At 44.5% G+C, this 22,705-nt stretch overlaps 1 protein-coding gene across 1 annotated transcript; it reads right to left on the reverse strand.

Annotated features, from left to right (window-relative positions):
- Positions 1-1,711: 1,711 nt before the first annotated feature.
- OPRK1 (opioid receptor kappa 1) lies at positions 1,712-22,404 on the reverse strand. The gene is made up of 3 exons (XM_061171349.1): positions 22,148-22,404; positions 6,961-7,313; positions 1,712-2,244 (listed from the first exon to the last, which is right to left on the reverse strand). The coding sequence occupies exons 1-3, from the start codon at positions 22,402-22,404 to the stop codon at positions 1,712-1,714; spliced, it is 1,143 nt and encodes a 380-aa protein (XP_061027332.1).
- Positions 22,405-22,705: the final 301 nt, after the last annotated feature.

Raw genomic sequence — 22,705 nt, forward strand, 5'->3', positions numbered from 1 at the left:
TCATCAGGGAAAACCTTGCCCCACTGCCTTCACTCAGCTGTGCTAGGTGCCATGAAAATCTGCAAAGTAGACAGACATCATCACAGTAAAATTCTGAAACCACGTACAAACTCTTCCATGCAAGGTATGTTTCCAAAAGGAGAGAGTACACACACAAGAGAGAAAGTACTCAGTGAACAGAACTTATCGATGTAGTGATGTCGGTAGTTATATAGTCTATACATTTGATTTTCCTATAAATTCCACAGGATGCTGCCCTAATAACATACAGGCTTAAAGAAGAGATGGGTGTTATTTCTAAATTAGCCCTTTCTTCTGCCCAGGCAAATCGCAGAAAAAGCCATTACCTTGAAACCATACGTTTCAGGGGAAAGAAAGAGGAATTTATATGTCATCTGGAAGTTTTAGCGGAATTACCCTAAATGTGCTGCCCGTTGGCATTTTCCTCAGCAGGTGTGCTCCTCATGCGACATGGTGCCAGGTATGCCCAAGCACCACGAGTGACATGATGTCCTCATTCAGCCCACAATTAGGATCAATTTTACTTCTCGCTGAAAGCCACGAAATAGTACCCCAAGATTTACATGAGCAAGACGTCCTCCTTCCATGAAGAGAGAGAATCTGGTAACAGCGATATATTCATAAAGAGATGCTGCTTATAAGCTAGATTCTGCCAAGGCTACAACCTGGGAGCGAGTTAAATATTTCCTGATTCATTAGCACATGAGTTCTGGGCTCAGAACACCCATTACAGGGCTAACGGGCGCTCAGGGAGTCATGGCGCCGTGACCGATTCCCAGACAGACGCTTATGCAGCAGCAAAGTATCTCGGCATCAACCCTGAACGACTCGGGATCTCATCAGCGTGCCCTCGGGAAACCACTTGGCAAGCCCATTCCTTATTTGTACGTACGCTATTATTTACAGATGAAACTATATGTATCGTTGGTGGTATTTAAACCACTTTGTGTCTCTTGACATCAGGGCATGCTTTATCATGAGGTTATTTATCTGAATAGCATGCTAAAAACAAACAAACCATAGTTTTCAAGAGGTTAAACGACAACCACCTTTTGCAGGTTTAAATGACTTTGTAAACATCAGGACAATTTTCTACTACACATGAACAGCAGACACCCCGGGTGTGGGTGTCTTAAGCCGAACTCCTCACCACGCAGCCACAGGAGATGTGTGTCCACACGGCGTTAAGCGAGCTGGGCACGGGCCCTGGTCACGGTTTTCCTTCTTAATGAGGGTGCTGCTGTCAGTGTTAAGCGTCTGGATTGGATGCCCGCTAAGCTCTGAAACCACTTTATTTTTCTTTTCTTTTTTCCTAAACAGAACTTTTGACACCACGTTGCATAAGAAGGTCACAGCAGATGGGTCCTGAACTAAATCTAGGCAACCAGAAGGAAAAGGCTCGTTTCTTTGTCCCTCAAAGGAACTGGGAGTCAGCCTCGCTTCCCCTCCCTAGACAGGGGCTGCATCTGCTCGCTCAGACCTCCTGCGCTCTGTCCCCACAGCCTTGATGTCTCCACGGACCTGGGTCGCTAATGCAGCCTGCATCTCACCACCTCGGACCATGAGATTTCTAAAAGTTTGTTAAAACTGCTGCCCTTCCATCTCAGACTGCAGTAGTAATCTGAGTTAAACCTAGATCGTTGAACTCCTCTCTACCTGGAGAACTACAGGAAGACATCTCCACGACTAGTCATACTGGTTTATTCATCCCATCAGCATCCCTCAGGTGAGCAGGATCCTGAACGGTATTTCTGACTCTGTCAGTGTTCTGGCGCTCCATCCTCATCTTAATGGGAAAGCAGAAGTCCCTGAAACACCGCTTGAAGTTTTCATCGAGAAAGGCATAGAGAATGGGGTTCAGGCTGCTGTTGGTGTAGCCTAAGGCGATACAGAAGTAATAGCTGGAGAGCGCAGCCGTGCTGTAGGAGCTGCTCCCCAGAGCCTCCACAAGGATGAAAATGTGGATGGGGGTCCAGCAGATGACGAAGACCGCCACCACCACCAGGACAAGCCTGGTGATGCGACGGAGGTTGCGGTCTTTCTCTCGGGAGCCGGAAAGGAGCCGGACGCTTTTTAAGCGCAGGATCATGAGGGTGTAGCAGACGATGATGATGAGGACGGGGATCACAAAGGCAAAGACGAAGACACAGATCTTCATGAAGAGGTCCCACCAGGAGTAGTCGTCGTCCGGGAACTGCAAGGAGCACTCGACGACATCCATGTCTGGAGGAGGTGACAAAGCAAAACCACAAAAGCAACAACAACTGTTAGCGCCGTGGCTGCCAAGGGTTTTAAATATGTGAGTTTTAATGCCTTCGGTTGCAAAGGTCCAATTATGGTGAGACGCTATTACCTGAAGCACATCACCAGTTAGGAATGAATGCCATGCATATTAACCATGCTATCTTTGCACATAGAACAATGAAGCCAGAGGGTCACCATTCACTGCTAACAAACACAATGCTACAGAATAAATACGATTAGCCAGCAATACGAATTATCTCGTTGTGGAATGGTGTGACGCGGATGATTTTCAGAAGAGCTAAACTGTTCATTTATAGCATGAGTACTTATTTGCATTTCCATACATTAACAATTCTCCCAGATCAAAGGCTCTGACAATAAAAGCTAGTATCTATTTGTAATAAATGATTAAATATTTCAAATCTAGCCATTCAATTTAACAAAAGCCAACTTGTTCAAAAAACATTAAGTGGTTTACAAGAAATCACTATGTGGGTCGATAAAAATTTAAACAAAATTTGTCTAAATATGACCCAGCTGTTGTGATTTAATGGAACCGATGGTGGTCATTGTGATTGAGAGCATTGTTGAAACATGAGTAAACTTTTGAAGAAGAAAGAGAAGGAGGAGGACGAAAAGGAGGAGAAGAGAATAGAAGTGGCGGGGGAGAGAAAGGAGGAAGAGAATCACCGTCATCGTCATTATCAAGGAAATTCATAAATCAGACACATTTTTTACTTTTGCCAACATTGACTATGTAACAGGTAAAACGACTACGTTTATAGGATTACTTAGAAAATGGCTTTATTTGCTCTGCTTCTCTTTGCTGGACAGTATTCTCTTTGGAGTGACCATAATATTAGAAAGAGCAGAGACCCAGGATAAGAACATTTTATAATACAGAACTTCCACTGGGGGCCCGCTCACCACTCCCAGGCTCCCTTTTCCCCAAGCATCAGCCACTGAGCACAGAGCAGGCTAAACTCTCTTTGTCCTGATTCTTCTTTACAGGTAAAGGAATCATGAACAATACTAAGTTATAATTTTTAGACTGAAAATATTTTCTTCTGACACTGGAAAATCCACTTCAAAAATAGTATAAGAATATTTTTCAAATAGTGAAACGGCTCTATTAGTAGTGTTTTCTAAAACATCTTCATGTGCCCTTAATCATATATCCCTTAGTAAAACAAAATCTTAGAATTTCGATTAGACATACTTTAAAACACAAAGAGTATAATCATTTTGGCCAATTAATAGAGATGACTATCTTAGAGTCATTTTCTATCGACTAAATACCATATCAAACCTTTCAATAGTAAATGAAAGCTCGCAGAATAACTTGTAATTTTTGATTCCCTAAAAAAGCCATTGTCCAAAGTTCCATTACTAGGAAGACTCCAAGAAACAAACAAGCATCTCTCTTATTTTTTGCTTTAGTGTTTATGGAAATAAGACCACTAGACAGAAACCAGACAGAAGCTCTTCTGTAATAATGTGTTGCCTTTCCTAACGTTTTTCTCTCCATCCAGAATGTAAACTACCTTAGGGTAGGTACCCAATCCACCTTGAATAATATTCAGTCCCTGCCACATAGGGAGGCAGGAATATATGGTGTTTGAGGAGAATAATTTGCTAAATAAACAAATTAATACCACAAGGAAACCCTTGAAAATATGGACTCAGTACAGGAGTTATTATGGAAGAGTAACCTGTTAAGATAAGCAAGGCAACGTAAGGGCTGATGTTTATAATTTGGAGACATCTTTTAACTCTGAGGATCAGCTTCCTCTTGCATGTAGTAGGAGCTCAAAAAACATTAAATGAATGGGTGAAATAATCAACTACAAGACTTTGGAAAACATCCAGTGATAGAGTTGTAAATATCCTCGGGAATGTCCATGAAGCTGAACTTATACCTACAAGGAGAAAGGAGAGTACTGAGGCAACCACCAAGGAAATCCAAGTCCAAGCACCCATTTTTATTAAATGTTTGACTTCAGGAAAAAGAGTGCATCTTTATCTTTAAAGACATATATAGGCTGAAAGTGAAGGGACAGAAAAAGATATTCAGTGAAAATGGAAACCAAAAGAGAGCAGGAGTAGCTAGCTATACTTACATCAGACAAAACAGACTTTGAGTTAAAAGCTGTCACAAGAGGCGATTTTATATAATGATAAAAGGGTCAATTCATCAAGAGGATAAACAATTGTAAATATATATGCACCCAACATTGGAGCACCTAAATATATAAAGTATATATAAACAGAACTGAAGGGAAGCATAGACAGCGATACAATAATAGCAGGGGACTACAATATCCCACTTTCAACAACGGGTAGATTATCCACATAGAAAATCAGTAAAGAAATGGCAGACTTGAAAACATTAAAAATAAAATGAACTCGACAGATATACACAAAACATCTCACTCGAGAGCAGCAGACCAGGGGCTTCCCTGGTGGCGCAGTGGTTAAGAATTCACCTGCCAGTGCAGGGGACATGGGTTCGAGCCCTGGTCCGGGAAGATCCCACATGCTGCGGAGCAACTAAGCCCGTGCGCCACAACCGCTGAGCCCATGAGCCACAACTACTGAGCCAGTGCGCCTAGAGCCCGTGCTCCACAACAAAAGAAGCCACCGCGATGAGAAGCCCACTCACCGCAACGAAGAGTAGCCCCCGCTCGCCGCAACTAGAGAAAGCCCACGCGCAGCAGTGAAGACCCAACACAGCCAAAAAAAAAAAAAAAGCCAATGCCAATCAGCTCTGATACAGTGTGTGGAGATCACCTAAAGTTCTCTTCTTGGTCACCCAGGAGTCTTGACATGCAGTGTGAAGCACACTCCAAATTGAGCACACTAGCCGGTCTGGAGACAATCTTTCATCACATAAACAAAGCATGCTTCACAAAATAAAAGACACACGGAAAGGATGGAGCCCTCCTACATGACTACTCTTCTCTCATTTCTTCCTCTATTAGTTTTGCCACACACACTAATCTTCTGCTGACACTGGGGGATCTTTTCTTCCATTGCATCTGCACTCCTCCATCTCCAGCACCTCCTTCCTGGAAAACCCACATCTATCTTCATTTCCTTTCAAAAACCAAACTGAAATCCATTTCTTCTAGAATGTCATTTTCTGACAATGATTACAGGAGTAGTGGTTACGTCGACAAGTATAACATAACTGTTCACAAGTATAACTGTAAAAATCAATTCTTTGTTTGCCCTGGGAAAAAATCATCCATCTTCTTTTGTTATTTAGCCCATTGTTCTCACCCTCACAGTACATACGCAGCACCTCCTCTTGAATCTAAGTTATTACGCACCAACCCCTAGGGCTCAGAAGAGTTTCCTGCAATTTTATTTCATGTGTTGTGTGTATGAAGAAACAAAATCCTGTGTGTAATTAATCATATTTTAAAGTGCTTCTCTGGTAAAGTTTGGCTTTTCTTAAAAGGTACCAAGTATTATAGCTTAACACTTGCAGTGCTTATGCTGTAAACTCATTTTGTAGTTTAAGAGGAAAAAGATTATGCTTCATTTAAAAATGTGTACCATGCAGGATAAGCTATGATTTTAGCACCTGCCTTTTCACTGCGGACCTGGAAAGTCCCTACTTATCTGTACTCACAGGTGTCCTGAACCTCCAAAATAAACTGGAGCATTTAGACAACTGCTAAAGCAATAAATAGCATTTATAAAGTCCGAAGTGATCGTTCTGCTCCCCTACCCCCAATGAATTTCTATTAAGACCAAAGATATTTTCACAGCTTTATCTTCTACAAGTAAAGTTAAGCTCCTAGAGCAGTAGTTCTCACCTTGGCTACAGGTCAGAGTCACCTGGGGAGATCTTAAAAATCTTGACACCCCAACTGTGCCTCAGGTCAATTAAACCGGACCCTCCAGAGTGGGACCAGGCAGCAGTATTTTCTAACGTACCCAGGTGATTCGAACACACGTCCCAGGGTCAGAACCACTGTCCTAGAAATACAGGGAAAACATCAAATGTCCTGTTTGCATGGGGTAAAAAGTAACGAGTCCAAAATCTGATGGCTTTGCTTCTCTGTACTACCACCCATCTGTGAACCTAATTTTGAATGGGCTACACCCAAATGAAGCTGCTATGATAGTGGCCTGGAGATTAACCCCTAAGGAAAAAGAGTAAATAGCCAGCATGACTCTAATGACTTAGGGTGCTTTTTAGGGAGAAAGAAGAGGAGTGAGGAGGTGTATCTTAGAATCGCCAGGATGCAACAAATTGTATTTTAAAATTCCACACGACTGTGGTTCCTTATTTCATCCCCACCCCTCCAGATTCCAATAAGCACTTTCTGAATAGGGGATAGGTTGGGTGTCTGTGTTCCGGTCATGCCATTATCCCATCCTGTGTTTAGATGTGGAAAGGAACACAAAACTGTTTTATTTCTCATCTTCCGTGGATTTAGCATTATATTTCAATTGGCATTTGTCTTTTCTTCTAGATATGTGTCCTACTCACTCCCAAATTAAGAGTTTGTGTAATTAGAAGTTACATTCTAAAAAATGAAATGATTTAACCGAATCACTTTGCTGAACACCTGAAACTGACACAACATTGTAAATCAACTCTACTTCAACAAAAAATTATTTCTCTTATGAACAATGATAAAATAAACATTTTTTAAATGAAATTTAAAAAGCTGCCCTTACCTTCCCTGACTTTGGTTCCTCCAAGGACTATGGCAGAGATGCCAACAGATGAAGACAGGATCCAAATACAGATGTTGATGATCTTTGCCTTCAGGGGTGTGCGGAAGTCGAGAGCCTTGACCGGGTGGCACACAGCGATGTATCGGTCCACGCTCATCATGGTCAAGGTGAAGATGCTGGTGAACATGTTGTAGTAGTCGATGGAGATGACGATCTTGCACAGCACATCCCCAAAGGGCCAGGAGTTCATCAGATAGACCGTGCTCTGGAAGGGCATGGTCGTGGTAACCAAAGCATCTGCCAAAGCCAGGTTAAATATATAGATGTTGGTTGCTGTCTTCATCTTTGTGTACCTAAAAGGCAAGAAACAAGATTATTTCTCTCCATCGTCACGTCATACCCATGATGTAAATGTGCCGCTGGGTTATTGAATTTGTTTTTCATTCACTTATTCTTTACGTATTTATCCTCTAATACGTAAAAGGACTGTTCTAGACATTAGGGGTAGTAGAAAAATGGGCAAACTTTCTGACTTTATTTAGCTTTTATTCTAGTGCTTTGTTCCAAAATCTATTTAATTTTAAAAGGGTAAAGAAACGAGAATAGACAGACAGATGAACATACATATAGATCTTTTCAACAGACTTGTGTGTGATACAGGTCTTTATTTTGTGACTGACAATTCATTTTAATCCTACCCAGGACTGCTTGGCTTTGTTCATTTTTTAATGCTTTATTGTTTTTCACTGTGTAAAACAAAGATAAAACCTACCCAACTTTTCCTTGAGGAAGGTTTACCCAACTTTACTTTGAGAAATCACTCTTTGTAATTATGTCTTTTAAAATGGTTTTTAGTTTTAAATACATTCAATTTCACTGACTACAACACAACTAAGTGTTGATTTTTGTCTACCAGTGTCCCAATAGCTTTTCATTTTAAATGCATTATGTAAAAAAAGCAGGCTGAGTTCTTCCCTTATACACAGTATAGCATAAAACATAATCTGGTATGGTAGGTGAGAAAGAAATCTGTTTTCCTTTACTTTCATCTTGAGAGATTTATAAAACACACAATGTGTTTCATTTTCCAATTGAGGGAACAGAAAATTTCAAAATAGGTCAGAAATATTGCCTTTAAGCCCAAATTATTTCTTTCAGTTTTAACATGAAGCTTAGAACAATTCCATTTTCTACTAAAACTGAATTAAGAAGATTGTTTTACTTAGAGAACACTTCCTTAGAGATCTACAGGGCATGAAATGTACCAAATTACATCAGCGGGTTTTCTGAGGCCAAATGCTAAAATATGTTGGGAAAATCCGTATATTAATTACTTTCTACACACCTCACATTTGTGAACCTAATCACAATTAATTCAGCCATGTCCCATGTACCTACAAGGAGCCAGACTTCAATGTTAGGGCCTTGACTTTAATTAAAGGTTCTTTGTAAGGAGCCAGTTATGGAAAACTACTTCTACTTTGGCTATAAAGTCAATATCAGTGGTATTTATTGATCACTGTGTGCTGTTCAATACATAAACTTCCACATGACACTTCTGTGACAGGTGGTGACAGAACAGCCTCGTCTCCCCTTTTGCAGGCACTGCGGTCTGAAGTCAGCCAGTCCTGAGTCTGAACTCAGTGTACGACTTTTCTGAGTTTCAGGTCCCATGAAACAAGGACAATAAAACCGAACTGACAGGACACGAGATAAAGGCAGGAGACAACCTGACTCAAAATACCCGACACACAGGATCACACTGCACTCAGGGTCCCACCCCGGCACCAGTCTCCTTGCCTGTTTCCTCTTCCTGCCTGTGCTTGGATGAAGGCATTGTGAACACTGGTACCCAAGTCAGTATCTCTTGGCCTCCGTTTTGATGCTCTGTTAACTAAACAGTGCCTTAATCTGGAGAGCGAGGAGTTTATTCTAAAATATGTTTTGCTTTTACATTTTTTACTCAAATATTATTAAATGGCCCATAAGTTTTAGAAAGTGATTGAATGTATATGCCCAAGACTCTGAGCACAGGCTTTTAAAGGCACAGATAACTAAGTGAGTGCATTTCCTGAGACAGAGCCAAATGTTTCTTTTTTTTTAAACCATGTTTTAAATTGAAGTATAGTTAATTTACAATATTGTCTTAGTTTCAGGTGTACAGCAAAGTGATTCAGTTACACCTATATATCAATACACATATATCTATGTATTCTTTTTCAGATTCTTTGCCATTATAGGTTATTACAAAATACTGAGTATAGTTCTCTGTGCTATACAGTAGGTCCTTGTGGATTACCTATTTTATATACAGTAGTGTGTATCCGTTAATCCCAAACTCCTAATTTATCCCTCCTCCCACTTCCCCTTTGGTAACCATACATTTGTTTTCTATGTCTGTGACTCTGTTTCTGTTTTGTAAATAAGTTCATTTATATCATTTTTTTAGATTCCACATATAAGTGGTATCATATGATATATGTCTTTCTCTTTCTGAGTTACTCTGCTTAGTATGATAATCTCTAGGTCCATCCGTGTTGCTGTAAATGGCGTTATTTCATTTTTTTAAAAACATCTTTATTGGAGTATAATTGCTTTACAATGGTGCGTTAGTTTCTGCTGTATCGCAAAGTAAATCAGCTATACGTATACACATATCCCCATATCCCCTCCCTCTTGCGTCTCCCTCCCACCCTCCCTATCCCACCCCTCTAGGTGGTCACAAAGCACCGAGCTGATCTCCCCGTGCTATGCGGCTGCTTCCCACTAGCTATTTTACATTTGGTAGTGTATGTAAGTCCATGCCACTCTCTCACTTTGGCATTATTTCATTTTTTTTATGGCTGGGTAAATTCCATTGTATATATACACCACATCTTCTTTATCCATTCATCTGTCAACGGACACCTAGGTTGCTTCCACGTCCTGGTTATTGTAAATAGCGCTGCTATGAACATTAAGGTGAATGTATCTTTTCAAATTAGAGTTTTCTCTGGATATATGTCCAGGAGTGGGATTGCAGGATCATATGGTAGTTCTATTTTTAGTTTTTTAAGGAACCTCCATACTGTTCTCCATAGTAGCTGCACCAATTTACATTCCCACCAATGGTGTAGGAGGGTAGAGTCAAGTGTTTCTAATGAATAAATGCTATCTGTTCAAATACCGTCTGCTTAAAAATATGGTTTTATGTTTGAAAAATGCATCTAACAAGCCAGGCTCCTACTCTTTCAATCCCTGACACTAGCAAAGACTTGAGTTGGCAACAGCTCTGACTTCTGCTCTCGTGTTTTGTGACCTGATATTCTCCTCTTTCTTTACGAAGTTAGACTGATGTTCTCTGCCTCATACATTTAGGTGGACCTGGGTTCTAATCCTTAGTTTTCCCTCCAACTGACAGACTTTGGAGAGATCACTGAAAACCCTGAGCTTCCGTTTCCCAACTATAGAATAGGAAACATAACACATCTCATGGAGTTCCTGAGACAACTAAGGGAAAGCACCTGATTTGGAGGCTAGGTGTAATTTACTTCATGTCTCCAACCCTGTCCCCTGCTCTTGTGTGGGTGGAAGCCACCAGTTACCACAGGAAGCAGAGGGGAACGTAGTTTCTAGTTAACATCCCTGGTTGTATTTACCCATTTCAGCTTGAATATGAAAGATAATAGTAAAAATGAAGCTTGGGACCTTAACTGCTAGAAGACCATGAATGGAATGATACATGAGTTACAATAAAACAGAATATGCATTTTTTAAGTAGCAATAAAATGCTGAATAATAACTTGCTCTGAGCTTTTCAAAAATATTTTTAATAATTAGATGTGTGAAACTGCTTCAGGCTTGAACTTATAAAGAGTTCAAATCCTGTCATCAAATCTCAGAATAAGAGAGATGACTAGCTACAACAGAGATGTCTACGAATTACACAGATTGTAATTATACCAATTGTAGCAAAAGTCCATGCTTCCCGAGAAACAAGCTCTGCCCAGATCCTTCATGCTGGAGCTACCGCTGTTACCACCCCAAGGGCTACAGGCATCTGCCAGTGACGTAGAGAGATGCCTGCACCCTCCTCCTGTACCCACCTGCATCCACCAACATCCAACGTCACAGCACTGAGGTGGATCGCGTTAATGACAATAATGGTAATAACCATTTACTTCAAAACACTCCCTGTGTCAGACTCTGCTGTACATTCCACGTGCTTTATCCCACGTAGTCCTCACGGTGACTCTGTGTGGTAGGTACCAGCATTCCTACTCTAGAAATGAGGCCACTGAGAATCGCTGGAGTTCTGTACCTTTCTCAAAGTAATACGGTTATAAAAGGCACTGCAGGAATTCAAACCCCGTGGTTTGACTTCATCCCTGCATTTTTACATCTCCCCAGCACTTGATAATTTACAAAGCCCCAAATTTTGACTTCCATGTATCCTATTTGATTCTCACAACAACTGCCCTTCGAGTTGCCCAGGAGATTTAGGTCTTTTCTCTAATATCGCTGAAGAAAGTAGACTCAGGTGAGTAAAGTGATTTTTCTAGTGTCAGCAGAGGCAGGGGCTCAGTGGGAGGATGTGGAGGAGGCAGCAGGGCACGGCCCCTCCTCCAGGGTTCTGGAAGACACATGCTTCCAAGCCTACAACACTGAAAGGGAGAACTAAACACGTATAATTAAAAGTAGCAGACTATGGGCTCACCGCATAGCTATTGACAGTCTTTTATGCGCTACACTGGACTGCATCCAGTGGCCACGGGATTAAAAGACCCCACCCCCAAAGACAGTCTGGTTGAGCCCCCCTGGGTATTGTTTGCATTGAACCAAAGCAAAATAGCAGTGAGTTCTTTCAGTCACTGTGTGTCTGCTGGTGAAAACAAACAAGTAAGCTTTCTCACTGCGATCAGATAGGAAATGATTCTCCGTTCCATCCACACCGCTTTCTAAGAAGTTGCAAGTATTTCAAGTAAAATGGCCCCATGTGAGTGGGAATTCTTGGCTTGTGTGGAGCGGCTGGAGGTGGGCTGGCGGCGCGTGGCTGCACTTTTCAGCGTCCAGGCCGCAGGAGCACATGGCATTAAAAGAGCAAAGTCTGCGCGCTGTCCCCGCTGAACTTGTCCATGTTGCAAGCCTGCAAACGACGGTGGGAGGTGGAGAGCCGGCCAGGAAGAGGGCTCAGCAGGGAGCCCAGGGCGCCAGCCGTGAGGACGTCATCGCGGGGCAACGTCACGGATGGTGTCCCCGCGAGCGGACAGCGCTCCCCATCGCACGCTGACTCAAGACCTTCTTAGCGTGGTTCTCTTCACAGGGACTTGGGGGTGGCGTGGCTGCTGAACTGGCAGCCGTACACGCTCGTGTGACAGCGAGGGGAACAAAGTTACCTGCAGGGCTCTTGGGAACCAGCGTCACCAGGTGGAGATTCTGGGAGAGCGTGGCACTTGCACGAGAAAAGTGAGGCGACGGCAGGAGGAGCACTGACCCTGTGACCCTGCAGCCGCACGGCTTCCCGTCCTGCCCTGAACCTGCTGGGCGCAGACAATGCAGGTGGAGACGTCACTCTTGGATCATTACCGTCCCTTGCTACTGGGGTGCACTGCCCCAGTGTTTCTCTTTTAATTTAAATGAAGCTTCTTTAATCAGGAGCTGCTTTTTAGCTTCGGGGCAGCATAATAAAGCCATAATCTTGACGGCTAATCACCATACATCTTTAAACACAGAGGCGGTTCGGTTCTGCGGATTCCGGTTACTTGCGGCTCTTACCCGCCCTGGTCCACCAGCCTGACATCCTCTCCCCCTCTTCAGTCACGCTCCTGCGCCTTCCCCAGACTCGTCTTGTCATCATTTCCGCCCGTCTCAATGCCTGCCCCACACGCAGCAATACACTGGGCACGGAGCCCACTGAACAAGAAGTTTATACAGACCCTGCCCCCAGGGTCTTTCAAACTAATCGAGCCAAAGTCATGATGTGAACTAGAGAAGTAGACAGAGGGGAAGTTCGCTGTGTAGTGAAGAGATCAGGACACATTTCAAGGCAGGCAGAACCTGGATAGGCTCGTGCACTTTGAGAAGGATTTGGACACGGAGGTTTGCTGGCTAGGGTCTCATTCAGGGCCACGGGTCCTGCTGGGGGTGATGGGAGGCTGCTTGGGATGGGAAAAGGGGTGTCAGGCCACAGAGAACCTTGAACACCAGGAAGAAAAACCATTTTAAGTATTGCCTGAGGACTCACGGGACAGACACTGTTTTAGGAACTTTATGTCATCTGGCAATAATGTCACGATGATTACCTTACCCGGTGCCTCAAATTACTCAGCACAGGACCTCGTACCTGATAACGACGCAGTGCGCGCCAGCCCTCCTGGTCATCATCCTGCTGCCGCCCCTCTTATTATGTTGTTGGTGTGACCGTTAATCACCTACCGCAGTCCTAGTAACTGTACTACAATCCTGCAAGATACAGCAGCCCCACTTCTTCTGAAGAGGAAGCAGCCTTAGAGATGATTCTCAGTGCTTCTCGGAATCCATCCCTAATAAGTAAAGGAATTCAGGACCATAGTCCAGAGTTTCTTAAGGAGTCAGAAATTTTATCAGAGGACTAATGGGATTCTGTGAATTCTGCTACTTCTAGCAGCTAAAGGTTGAAAAAAATTCTGATAAGTGTGGTTTAGTGTGCATCATGAGGGCAGAAAACATGTGACAAGATGAAACGGGGCCTGGTCCAGGGAATGCAAATATAAAATATTAGCATTTTACCCCTCGATGGACAAATGCCGTCAGCACGTCATGGTGTTTCAGGCTTTCCATAAGCAATACCCATTTTTTTTCAGGTGAGGAAACTCAGTAAAGAGGAAGCAAGTGATGTCCTCAAATTTGAGAGACAGTGGGAAGTAAAATCTGAGCCTTCTAAGTAGTCATCAACCTACTGCTCCAACATAATGAAAAAACAAACACCCTACTGGCCATTTTTCTGAAGAGACTCCTTTAATACAGCAAATAGCTAACGGCCAATAGAAAGCTCCTGAACACACACTGGTCTGGTGAGAAAAACGAGTGTGATCAAAGGCTCCCGCCCCATGGGAACCTGGCCGCTACCCCACAAGCCTGGAGCTGCAGCAGGAGGTCTGAAGGCCCCGAACACCAAACTCAGGACGACAGTTCTACAGCCCCTGGGAAGATGCAACCCTTTTTAACCAGAGGTGGGAGAACAGCACAGTGCGAGATGGGTTTCGGCACTCTTTTCCCTGCATGATTTATTCATCCTCCTGGGCATGCTTTCCAGATACACGGCATTCTAGATTTTATGTTTAAAATAACCAGACGTGATGGCTGTACTGATGTGAATTCTCAGGAGAGCTTATCTGAAAACATAGTAAGTTTGCTTCATTAAATTCTCCAGATATTTCCAGTTCATCTCAATGAAATGAATTTGCTATACATTCTTTTAGATTATTTACTACTGAAATTATGGTTCTTTACTCAAGGGCAGTAGCTTATTAATTTTTTTTTTAAAGAAGGGAAATTCAGCCATTGTTTCTCCAGTGATCTGACTTTGAAATTGCCTCAATCTATAGTATTTTAAAGGAGTCATATTCACGTAGGTATCAGGTCGCTGATACTCTCCTACATGCAAAGAGCAAAAGCTTTCATGAGAACAGAGGAGTGGGCCGTGTCTCCCAGTCCTGACCCTTGTGACTGCAGGTACCAGGCTGGTAGTGATGGACAGCCAGAAGGGCGGACAGGCATCTCACCGGGTCCTGGCAGGTGGTCCTTGCAGGGTAGCAGGAGAAGGGGAGGAAGGCGCATGCAGAAGTAATGCTTTCACTGCAATAGCCAGGGCCCCAGAAGCTACTCGTTCTCCCTGCAGTCACGGCCCTGAGGCCCAGAAGAAATGTTCTAGTGCGTTCGGTGGTGCACACAGGGTGAGTGTTTATCACGCCCAACCACACCTGGTAGAAAACTACAAATCTCAAATGACTGACATGTTGCTTCCTAGTGTACAACTATCTGCATACCTAGAAGTACACAGAATTCTTAAGTTATTTTTCCGTTTTTATACAGAAAACTGACCTAGCTAAGGTGAACCACAGGGTGCCACAGAAAGGTGACACGGATACACTCCTGCTCTCTCTCTCACGGGAAGGAAGTGCCCCTACAGTAGGTGGAAAGCAACACAGTAAAGCAGAGACAGTTTAGAGTTGCGTTGTGAAGTTAAAAGAGTTAATACTCAACAGAACCTTGGAAAATCGCTCCTATTGCTACAGCCGATCGTGAAAGCCTCGTAACTCCAGCCATTCTTAGTCTGAAGGCTGCCCTGCTCAACTTCAGACCAGTTCCTTTGGGGTATCTCAATTCATCACATGTTTTATGTTTTTCTCATTTCTCATTTAAATTCTGACTTGCTTGGCCAGTGAAGTGGGTTAAAAAAAAAAAACCAAGACATAAGCCTTTTATAATATTAGCCTCACTCCTAAAACCTATTCTTCTTATGTCAGTCTTCCTTATCTAAGACAAAAGCCAGCATCCCCTCCAAAGAAAGAAAGAAAGAAACAAAAAACCATTAGCTGATTTTCTGTTAAGGAATAAATGAATGTTATTCTGAAACTATCTTTTGTTAACACGGTATCTTGTTAAGCCTGTAAAACTTGCACCACTGAAACCATGTTAAGCCAAATCTTAGAAAGGAAACTGTCCTGCGGACGTAGAATTTTAGGGTTTTAGCTGAGCACAGAGCACCCCGTCACCCTCCCACCCTCAACCCTCAACCCCCAACCCCCGGCAGCGACAACTGAGTGCGTCCACAGGTTAATCTGGAGTAAAGGAGGCGCCTACTGCCCAGTTCTCCCGAAGACACTGCTGGCTGCCCCAGAGACACAGCTGGAGACACGGTAAATGGAGAGGTGCTACCTTCTCCCAGCGAGAAGTCAGTCCCTCCTGAAACTAACTCTAAGACAGGCACTGGGAAAAACTGTAAAGGCAACACAATCCAAAAGGAATGTTGAAGACTACAATTTTGCCCAAGTCTGTTAAAGCTTAAGAGCTCTATACCTGATCACTACCTTGGTTTTTTTTTTTCTCTTTCTTTCCTTTTCTTTTTTCCTGTTTTGTTTTCTTTCTTTCTTTCCTTCTTTTTAAGCAGCCGTTTAGTCTCTGCTCTCTGAAACAGCTCCGTGAGGATTTGGACTTCTGCGATCAGATGTCCCACAGCAAAGAAAATAATTCCATTTAGCTAATCCATATAAACAGTTGCAGTGAAGCCAATTCTCTCTTTTTTTTTTAAATTTCATTGCATTTTTATTTATTTATTTTATTTATTTATTTTTATATTTATTTTTGGCTGTGTTGGGTCTTCGTTTCTGTGCGAGGGCTTTCTCTAGTTGCGGCAAGCGGGGGCCACTCTTCATCGCGGTGCACGGGCCTCTCGCTATCGTGGCCACTCTTGTTGCGGAGCACAGGCTCCAGACGCGCAGGCTCAGTAATTGTGGCTCACGGGCCTAGTTGCTCTGTGGCATGTGGGATCTTCCCAGACCAGGGCTCGAACCCATGTCCCCTGCATTGGCAGGCAGATTCTCAACCACTGTGCCACCAGGGAAGCCCCAATTCTCTCTTTTAAGAGCTTGTCAAACAATAAAATTACTTCCAGAAATTCATGATAGGCTCTTCTGAAAATAATTTCTGAAGTTATTTTACTATGCTTGCTTTAATGGAAATGTTGGGTGTTGATTCAAAGAGAGGATTCAGGATAAATTACAACATATTTTTTTTAACCCAAAGCCTAAGGTAAGACCACTGTTGGATAGCCACACACCTCTGCCTTCCCTCTCACACCTCCCCAGGTGTCACTTGGTGACACTATCTAAGGTCGGCTCCCGTGACATTTGAGAGAACCTGGAATACGTTGCACACACACCTGCAGTGATTACAGCAACACTTACAGCAGGAGGACTGGGTCACCCGGCATGGAGAAGAGGCAGGCAGTGTAGCAGACACCGTGACTGGCTCCCCCCCCCCATCCTTCCCCAAATTGGTTATGCCACACAGTTTTGGCGGGACGGGCATAAGCTCAAGCATGGGGTCCCCACTGACTCAGAGGTGGCCTGAGTGAGTCAGATGGTCTCAGCAGAGTGGCGCGTGGGACTTCCGTCATGCCTGGGGAAGAAACACCCTGCCCCCTCATTTATGAGCCAGAGAACAGGTACCTTCGTGAGGAGCAACCTCCATGCCCGGTGGTTAGCTGCCTTTGGAGAAGAAATCTGAGTTCAGGAAATGGAACAATTTCCAGAGTATTTTTGTGGTTCTGGTTTTTTCTAAGCCCCTTACAAAGTGACCTCTTTTGTCAAATTCCAACACCGCCCAAGCTGAATTATAGGGAAGCCAAAGTCTTCTACTCCAAGGGCATTCAGCAGAATGCTGAACTCTAGAGGTCTTTATTATGGTAGCAAAGTATTAATGAAAACTAATGAGAAAAGGAAAAGGCAACACTTAAGACCAAGGACCAAATAATTTTCCGATTTCTGTTATTTTTTTCCTAATAATTTTTCCTTGTTTATCCTTACACTCAATTTAAAAAGAAACATACCTTTATAGGAGTAAAGCTTTTCTTTAAATTAAAAAAAAGAAAAAATATATATATACGTAACTTCATAAAGACTGAAGCTTGAAGAGTGTTTTCTTAAAGAGAACAGAAAATGGATAAGCAGTGTTTAGAGCTGAATTGTGTCCCTCCAATTCATATGTTCAAGTTCTACCCCCCAGTACTTCAGAATGTGACTGTATTTGAAAGTAGGGTCTTTAAAGAGGTGAAATGAGGTAAAATTAAGGTAAAATGGGGTCATTAGAGTGGGCTCTAATCCAACATGACTGGTGTCCTTATAAAAAGAGGACATTAGGACACAGAGAGTAGGGATGTTGTCCACACAGACAAACATGTGAGGACACAGGGAGAAGGCAGCCGTCTGCAAGCCAAGGAGAGAGGCCTCAGGAGAAACCAAACCTGCCAACACCTTGATCTTGAACTTCCAGCTTCTAGAACTGAGAGAAAACACATTTTTGTTGTTTAAGCCACCCAGTCTGTGGTACTTTGTTACGGCAGCCCTAGCAAACTAATACAGGCAGATGTCTAGAAATCTGAGCTACCCGCGAGATAATCACATAGAGCCATCCAGAAGGAAGGGGGCCAGCTGAGTCTGCAGCTGGGGATGAATAAGTGGGAGAGAGATACACAGACTTAGGACTGGTCAGAATTTCCCTGACAGTTACGGCCACAAGAATGGACGACACCACTGAGAGTGATGGTCAGTTTGACAAGCCAACTTGGCCAGGCTACAGTCTCTGAATATTCAGTCACTTACCAAGGTGCTGCTGTGAAGGTGTTTTGTAGATGTGGTTAAAGTCCATAATCAGTTGACCTTAAGCAAAGAAGATGACCCTAGATGATCTGGTGGGCCTGGTCCAATCAGTTGAAAGGCCTTAACTACAGGGCTGCGGCTTCCCTGAGAAAGAAGAGATTCTGCCTGGGGAGGGTAGCCTGCCTCTCCTGATGCCTGCGCTCGGGGCTGCAGACCTGCCTAGGCAGCCCCACGATCACGTACGCCAATTCCTTGGAATGAACCCTCAACACACACATCCCCTACTGGTTCTGCTCTTCTGGTTGAATCCTGACTAATACGGAGGGTGTGCAAAGTGAGGACAAAGAGAGCTGAGAAGGCTCTGGAAAAGAGGAGCATTTAGGGAACACCAGGGAAGAGGGGGCTGTGATGGAGGCAGAAACCCAGCAGATGTGGAAGGAAGTCAAGGAGAAGGTGAGACTGGTCCAGCATACCGAATCCCCATGGGAGTCAAGGGACATCCAGGCTTGATCCGGACTGTGGGAGCTTCAGCTCCGGGAGAGGAGTGTCACACCATGGGCACCCCCAAGGTGCTGGTAGGACTAAGGACATGGATCAAGGTCTGAGGTAAGAACTTCCTACACCAGGACCACAAACCCCAAAGCCCTGCGTGTCACATCACGGGCACCCCCAAGGTGTTGGGAGGACCCAAGGATGTGGATCAAGGGCTGAGGTAAGAACATCCTACGCCAGGACCACAAACACCAAAGCCTGGTGAGGGAGGCTGGAGTGCTTAAATTTTAAGGTTTTCAAAGTGAAAGGTTAAAGTACCCTAACATTAGGCAATTATAGCAGTTGCTACACATTAAATGATGAAAAGCCTTGAAATACTAGATTATCTTCAGAAGATACTGGACAGCATTCCAGGTGTTCAAGGTGGGAAAAGCTATGTGTAAGGCAGGTCTAAAAACAGTCAAAGCTTTTTCCACAACCCTCACTTTCTCCCCAGGTCTGAGCTGGCCATCCCAGACCTGCACCTGCCCTGCCATCCAAGCGTCCAAATTCCATCTCCAGAGTGACTTCCTAGAGAACTCAACCAGGACTCTTTTGCATGTACAATATTTTAAAATAACGTCCTTCTCGACACGGGGAGGGGGAAGGGTAAGCTGAGACGAAGTGAGAGAGTGGCACTGACATATATACACTACCAAATGTAAAACAGATAGCTAGTGGGAAGCAGCCGCATAGCACAGGGAGATCAGCTCGGTGCTTTGTGACCACCTAGAGGGGTGGGATAGGGAGGGTAGGAGGGAGACGTAAGAGGGAGGGGGTATGGGGATGTAGGTATACGTATAGCTGATTCACTTTGTTATACAGCAGAAACTAACACAACATTGTAAAGCAATTACACTCCAATAAAGACGTTAAGAAAAATAATGTCCCTCTCAAAAGTGATCCCCCATCTTTTCAAGCGATGCTGGTCAGCCCTCGACGTCAATCACAGAAGCTGCACTTGAATTCCACACTCTGGTTCTGTTCTGAGTTCTGATGAGCAAACCACCGCCTGCTGCAAACCATCTTCAGCCCTTTTTTCTCCTGAGCAAAATAAACGCAAGTCCATCAAGTTTCCTTCTGAGGTTTCATTTTTCAATTCTTTGACCCTGTATCAGCTTGAACAAAATGCTCCGTAATGCTCTCAGCCATAGATTTAAGCCAACTATTGTTTCAGTAGGTTGGCTTTCCAGGATGAGAATAGAACTCTTCCGTCTTCATTTACTATCAAGTGGGGTGGGAGGATGGATGATGTTATGTGAACTCTCTAACTCCTATTGTATTTTTAGCTGAATTTATCCCCTTCACACAAATTTTAATCTTGGATATCTTTGGAATAGATATATTCAATTTATAATTATACTTTTTTATATTTATCATTAAAAATCCTAGTCAATCTACAATGATTCTTTCTTTCTGACATGTCTAATGCTCCCCGTGGAGTTCCCTTTGCATATATTTTAAGATTCTTTATTCTTTTTAACCCTAGACTGCAGGGCTATATAAAAAGTTGTAGAGCCACTAAGAAGCCCTTCTCAAACTCAAAGCTTCAAGTGCTCATGCAAGTGACAATAAGATGTATCTGTTTCACTCAAGCACTTAAATATGGTAGGAGAAGGAACAGAGTGGGTTTGTTCTTAGCACCCTCTTTTTCTGTAACAATGTTTTATTATAAGACAACGGCCGCTGTAGCAAAGATCTTCTAAAAAATTTAATTATAGTCTAGAATACAGCTGTCTTTTCTTTTCCTTTGGTTACTATAATCTTCCCTCTGATGGAGAGCAGCCCTAAAATTACTAATGACTTAGGAAAACAATGTGCTTTTAAAATATTCCTCCTTCTGTATCTTGTACTAATCACTGATAGAAGTCCTGTAAAATGCAATAAGCAATTATGAAAAGCAAGGTTACCAAGCTAGAGACGCTAATTGTAGGTGAAAAGAGCTTTATAATATGTACTCGGAAGCTTAAATGATGGTTTTCGGTTTCAGAGCACAGATGAGGATAAAAGACCCGACATTTCCGAGAGACAGAGAGAGAGACAGAGAGAGAGAGAGAGAGAGAGAGAGAGAGAGAGAGAGAGAGAGAGAGAGAGAGGGAGGGGGAGGGAGGGAGGGAGGGAGGGAGGGAAGGAGGGAGGGAGGGAGGGAAGGAGGGGGAGGGGGGAGGGACAGGGAGGGAGGGAGGGGGGAGGGACAGGGAGGGAGGGAGGGAGAGAGAGAGAGGCGGAGAGAAAGGGGTGTTTGAAAGATTCATGCTACTGCAGATATTGTTCTTAAAGTTCATAATAAAGAGAAATTAGTTCTTCACCCTTTCAATGTCCCTAAACAGCGTGACTTGCAGCCTTCCTTTATTCCACAGGAACTTCTCAAAGGAATCTCAGCTTCGTAGTCACTCTCAAAGGTGCAACTGCAGAGCATTAAGTCTGCCAGGAAGGGAAACTTCTCAAAGAGCATCCAGACAATGTTAGGATTTTTTTTTTCCTCTCTTGTTTCCTTTGTTGCAAGAGGCCAAAAGAGAAATCACTTCACTTACCAGAAAATTAGCATATACGCGGATATTTGGATATTTATTACTGGAAGTTGACGTCAATGTATCCACAGAAGAACAATAAAATCAAACCTTCAGTTCTCACCGTGGGAGATAAAAAGCAAAACAATTTTTGGAAACCTCCAGCAGCTGTACTTTAACAGATAAATATTAGGTCGTTTATGTACAAAAGTCACTGGTATTCGAAACAAAGAAGATGGCATATCAGTACTAAAAAGGCTCGTGTATGGATACCAACAACCCTAAATAGTATGCTGGCTTTGCTTCATAAACCATAACACCAGTCTGACGAGCCATAGGAAGTTCTGAATAATCTTCAGTGCATTAGGTGGGCATGAATTTTATCTAAAGAAACATTTGCAAAGGGGAAAACGAAGTGCTCTAAACGGGCGCAGGCAACCAGGCAAAAGGCCAGGCAGATGGACCAGTTTCGTTCCCACGAGACACTGACTTTGCCCCTTGCAGGGGCACCCCCTGCACTCTCCCTGTCCGTACGGTTTTCAGTAGGGGTTTGGGGGGCAGGGAGGGTCACTCCTAAATCCTCAAGACACCTCCGGCTGCTCGGATTCGCCCTCTGCGAACCTCGAAGTCCCGCACCAAAAACTCTCCCAGGAAATCTCACTTCTAGGAGGCCACGCTCTGAGACTTTGCGGAGCCCGACGGAACGGGGTCCCCGTTACCGGGCGGGCGTCCCTCCGCGCGACCTGGTGGCCGGCCCGACCTTCCCTCCCTGCTGCGGCCACTGCGGCGCCCGGACCCCGCGCTCACCGGACGATGACGAACATGACCAGCGAGTTGCCCACCAGGCCCACGACGAACACCACGGAATAGACCGCCGTGATGATGACCGGGATGACCGGCGAGATGTGCTCGGGCTCCGGCGGCGCGTCCTCGGCGCCCGCGCTGCTGTTGCGGTCCGGCTCGGCCCAGCCCGGGACCCCGCCGCTGCCGTTGAGGGGCAGGCAAGTGCTTGGGGCGCAGGTGGAGCCCGGCTCGCCGCGGAAGATCTGGACCGGGGGCTCCATGTCGGGCGGCTGCAGCTGCGGGGCGAGGACAGGCGACACCTGCGGGCTGCGGGGGCGAGAGAACCGGCTGGGCCCCGGAGGCAAACTTTGGCCGCGCCCGAGCCAGCGCGCGAGGCCGGCGGCGCCGAGGGCCCAGGGCCCGCTGATGCCCGCCCCGGGGGACGGGCCTCTGGCTGCCGCCCGCGCCGGCAGACGCGCCGCGGGTGCCAGCAGGGGCGGAGAGCACGCCCGCCTTTCCCCCGGTTCCCGAAATCCGCCACCCTTGGAACCGTCCCCGGACTGCGGCCCGGAGCCCCCAGGG

The sequence above is a fragment of the Eubalaena glacialis genome, chromosome 17 (assembly GCF_028564815.1).
Source record: "Eubalaena glacialis isolate mEubGla1 chromosome 17, mEubGla1.1.hap2.+ XY, whole genome shotgun sequence".
In the NCBI taxonomy this organism is placed as follows: Eukaryota; Metazoa; Chordata; class Mammalia; order Artiodactyla; family Balaenidae; genus Eubalaena; species Eubalaena glacialis.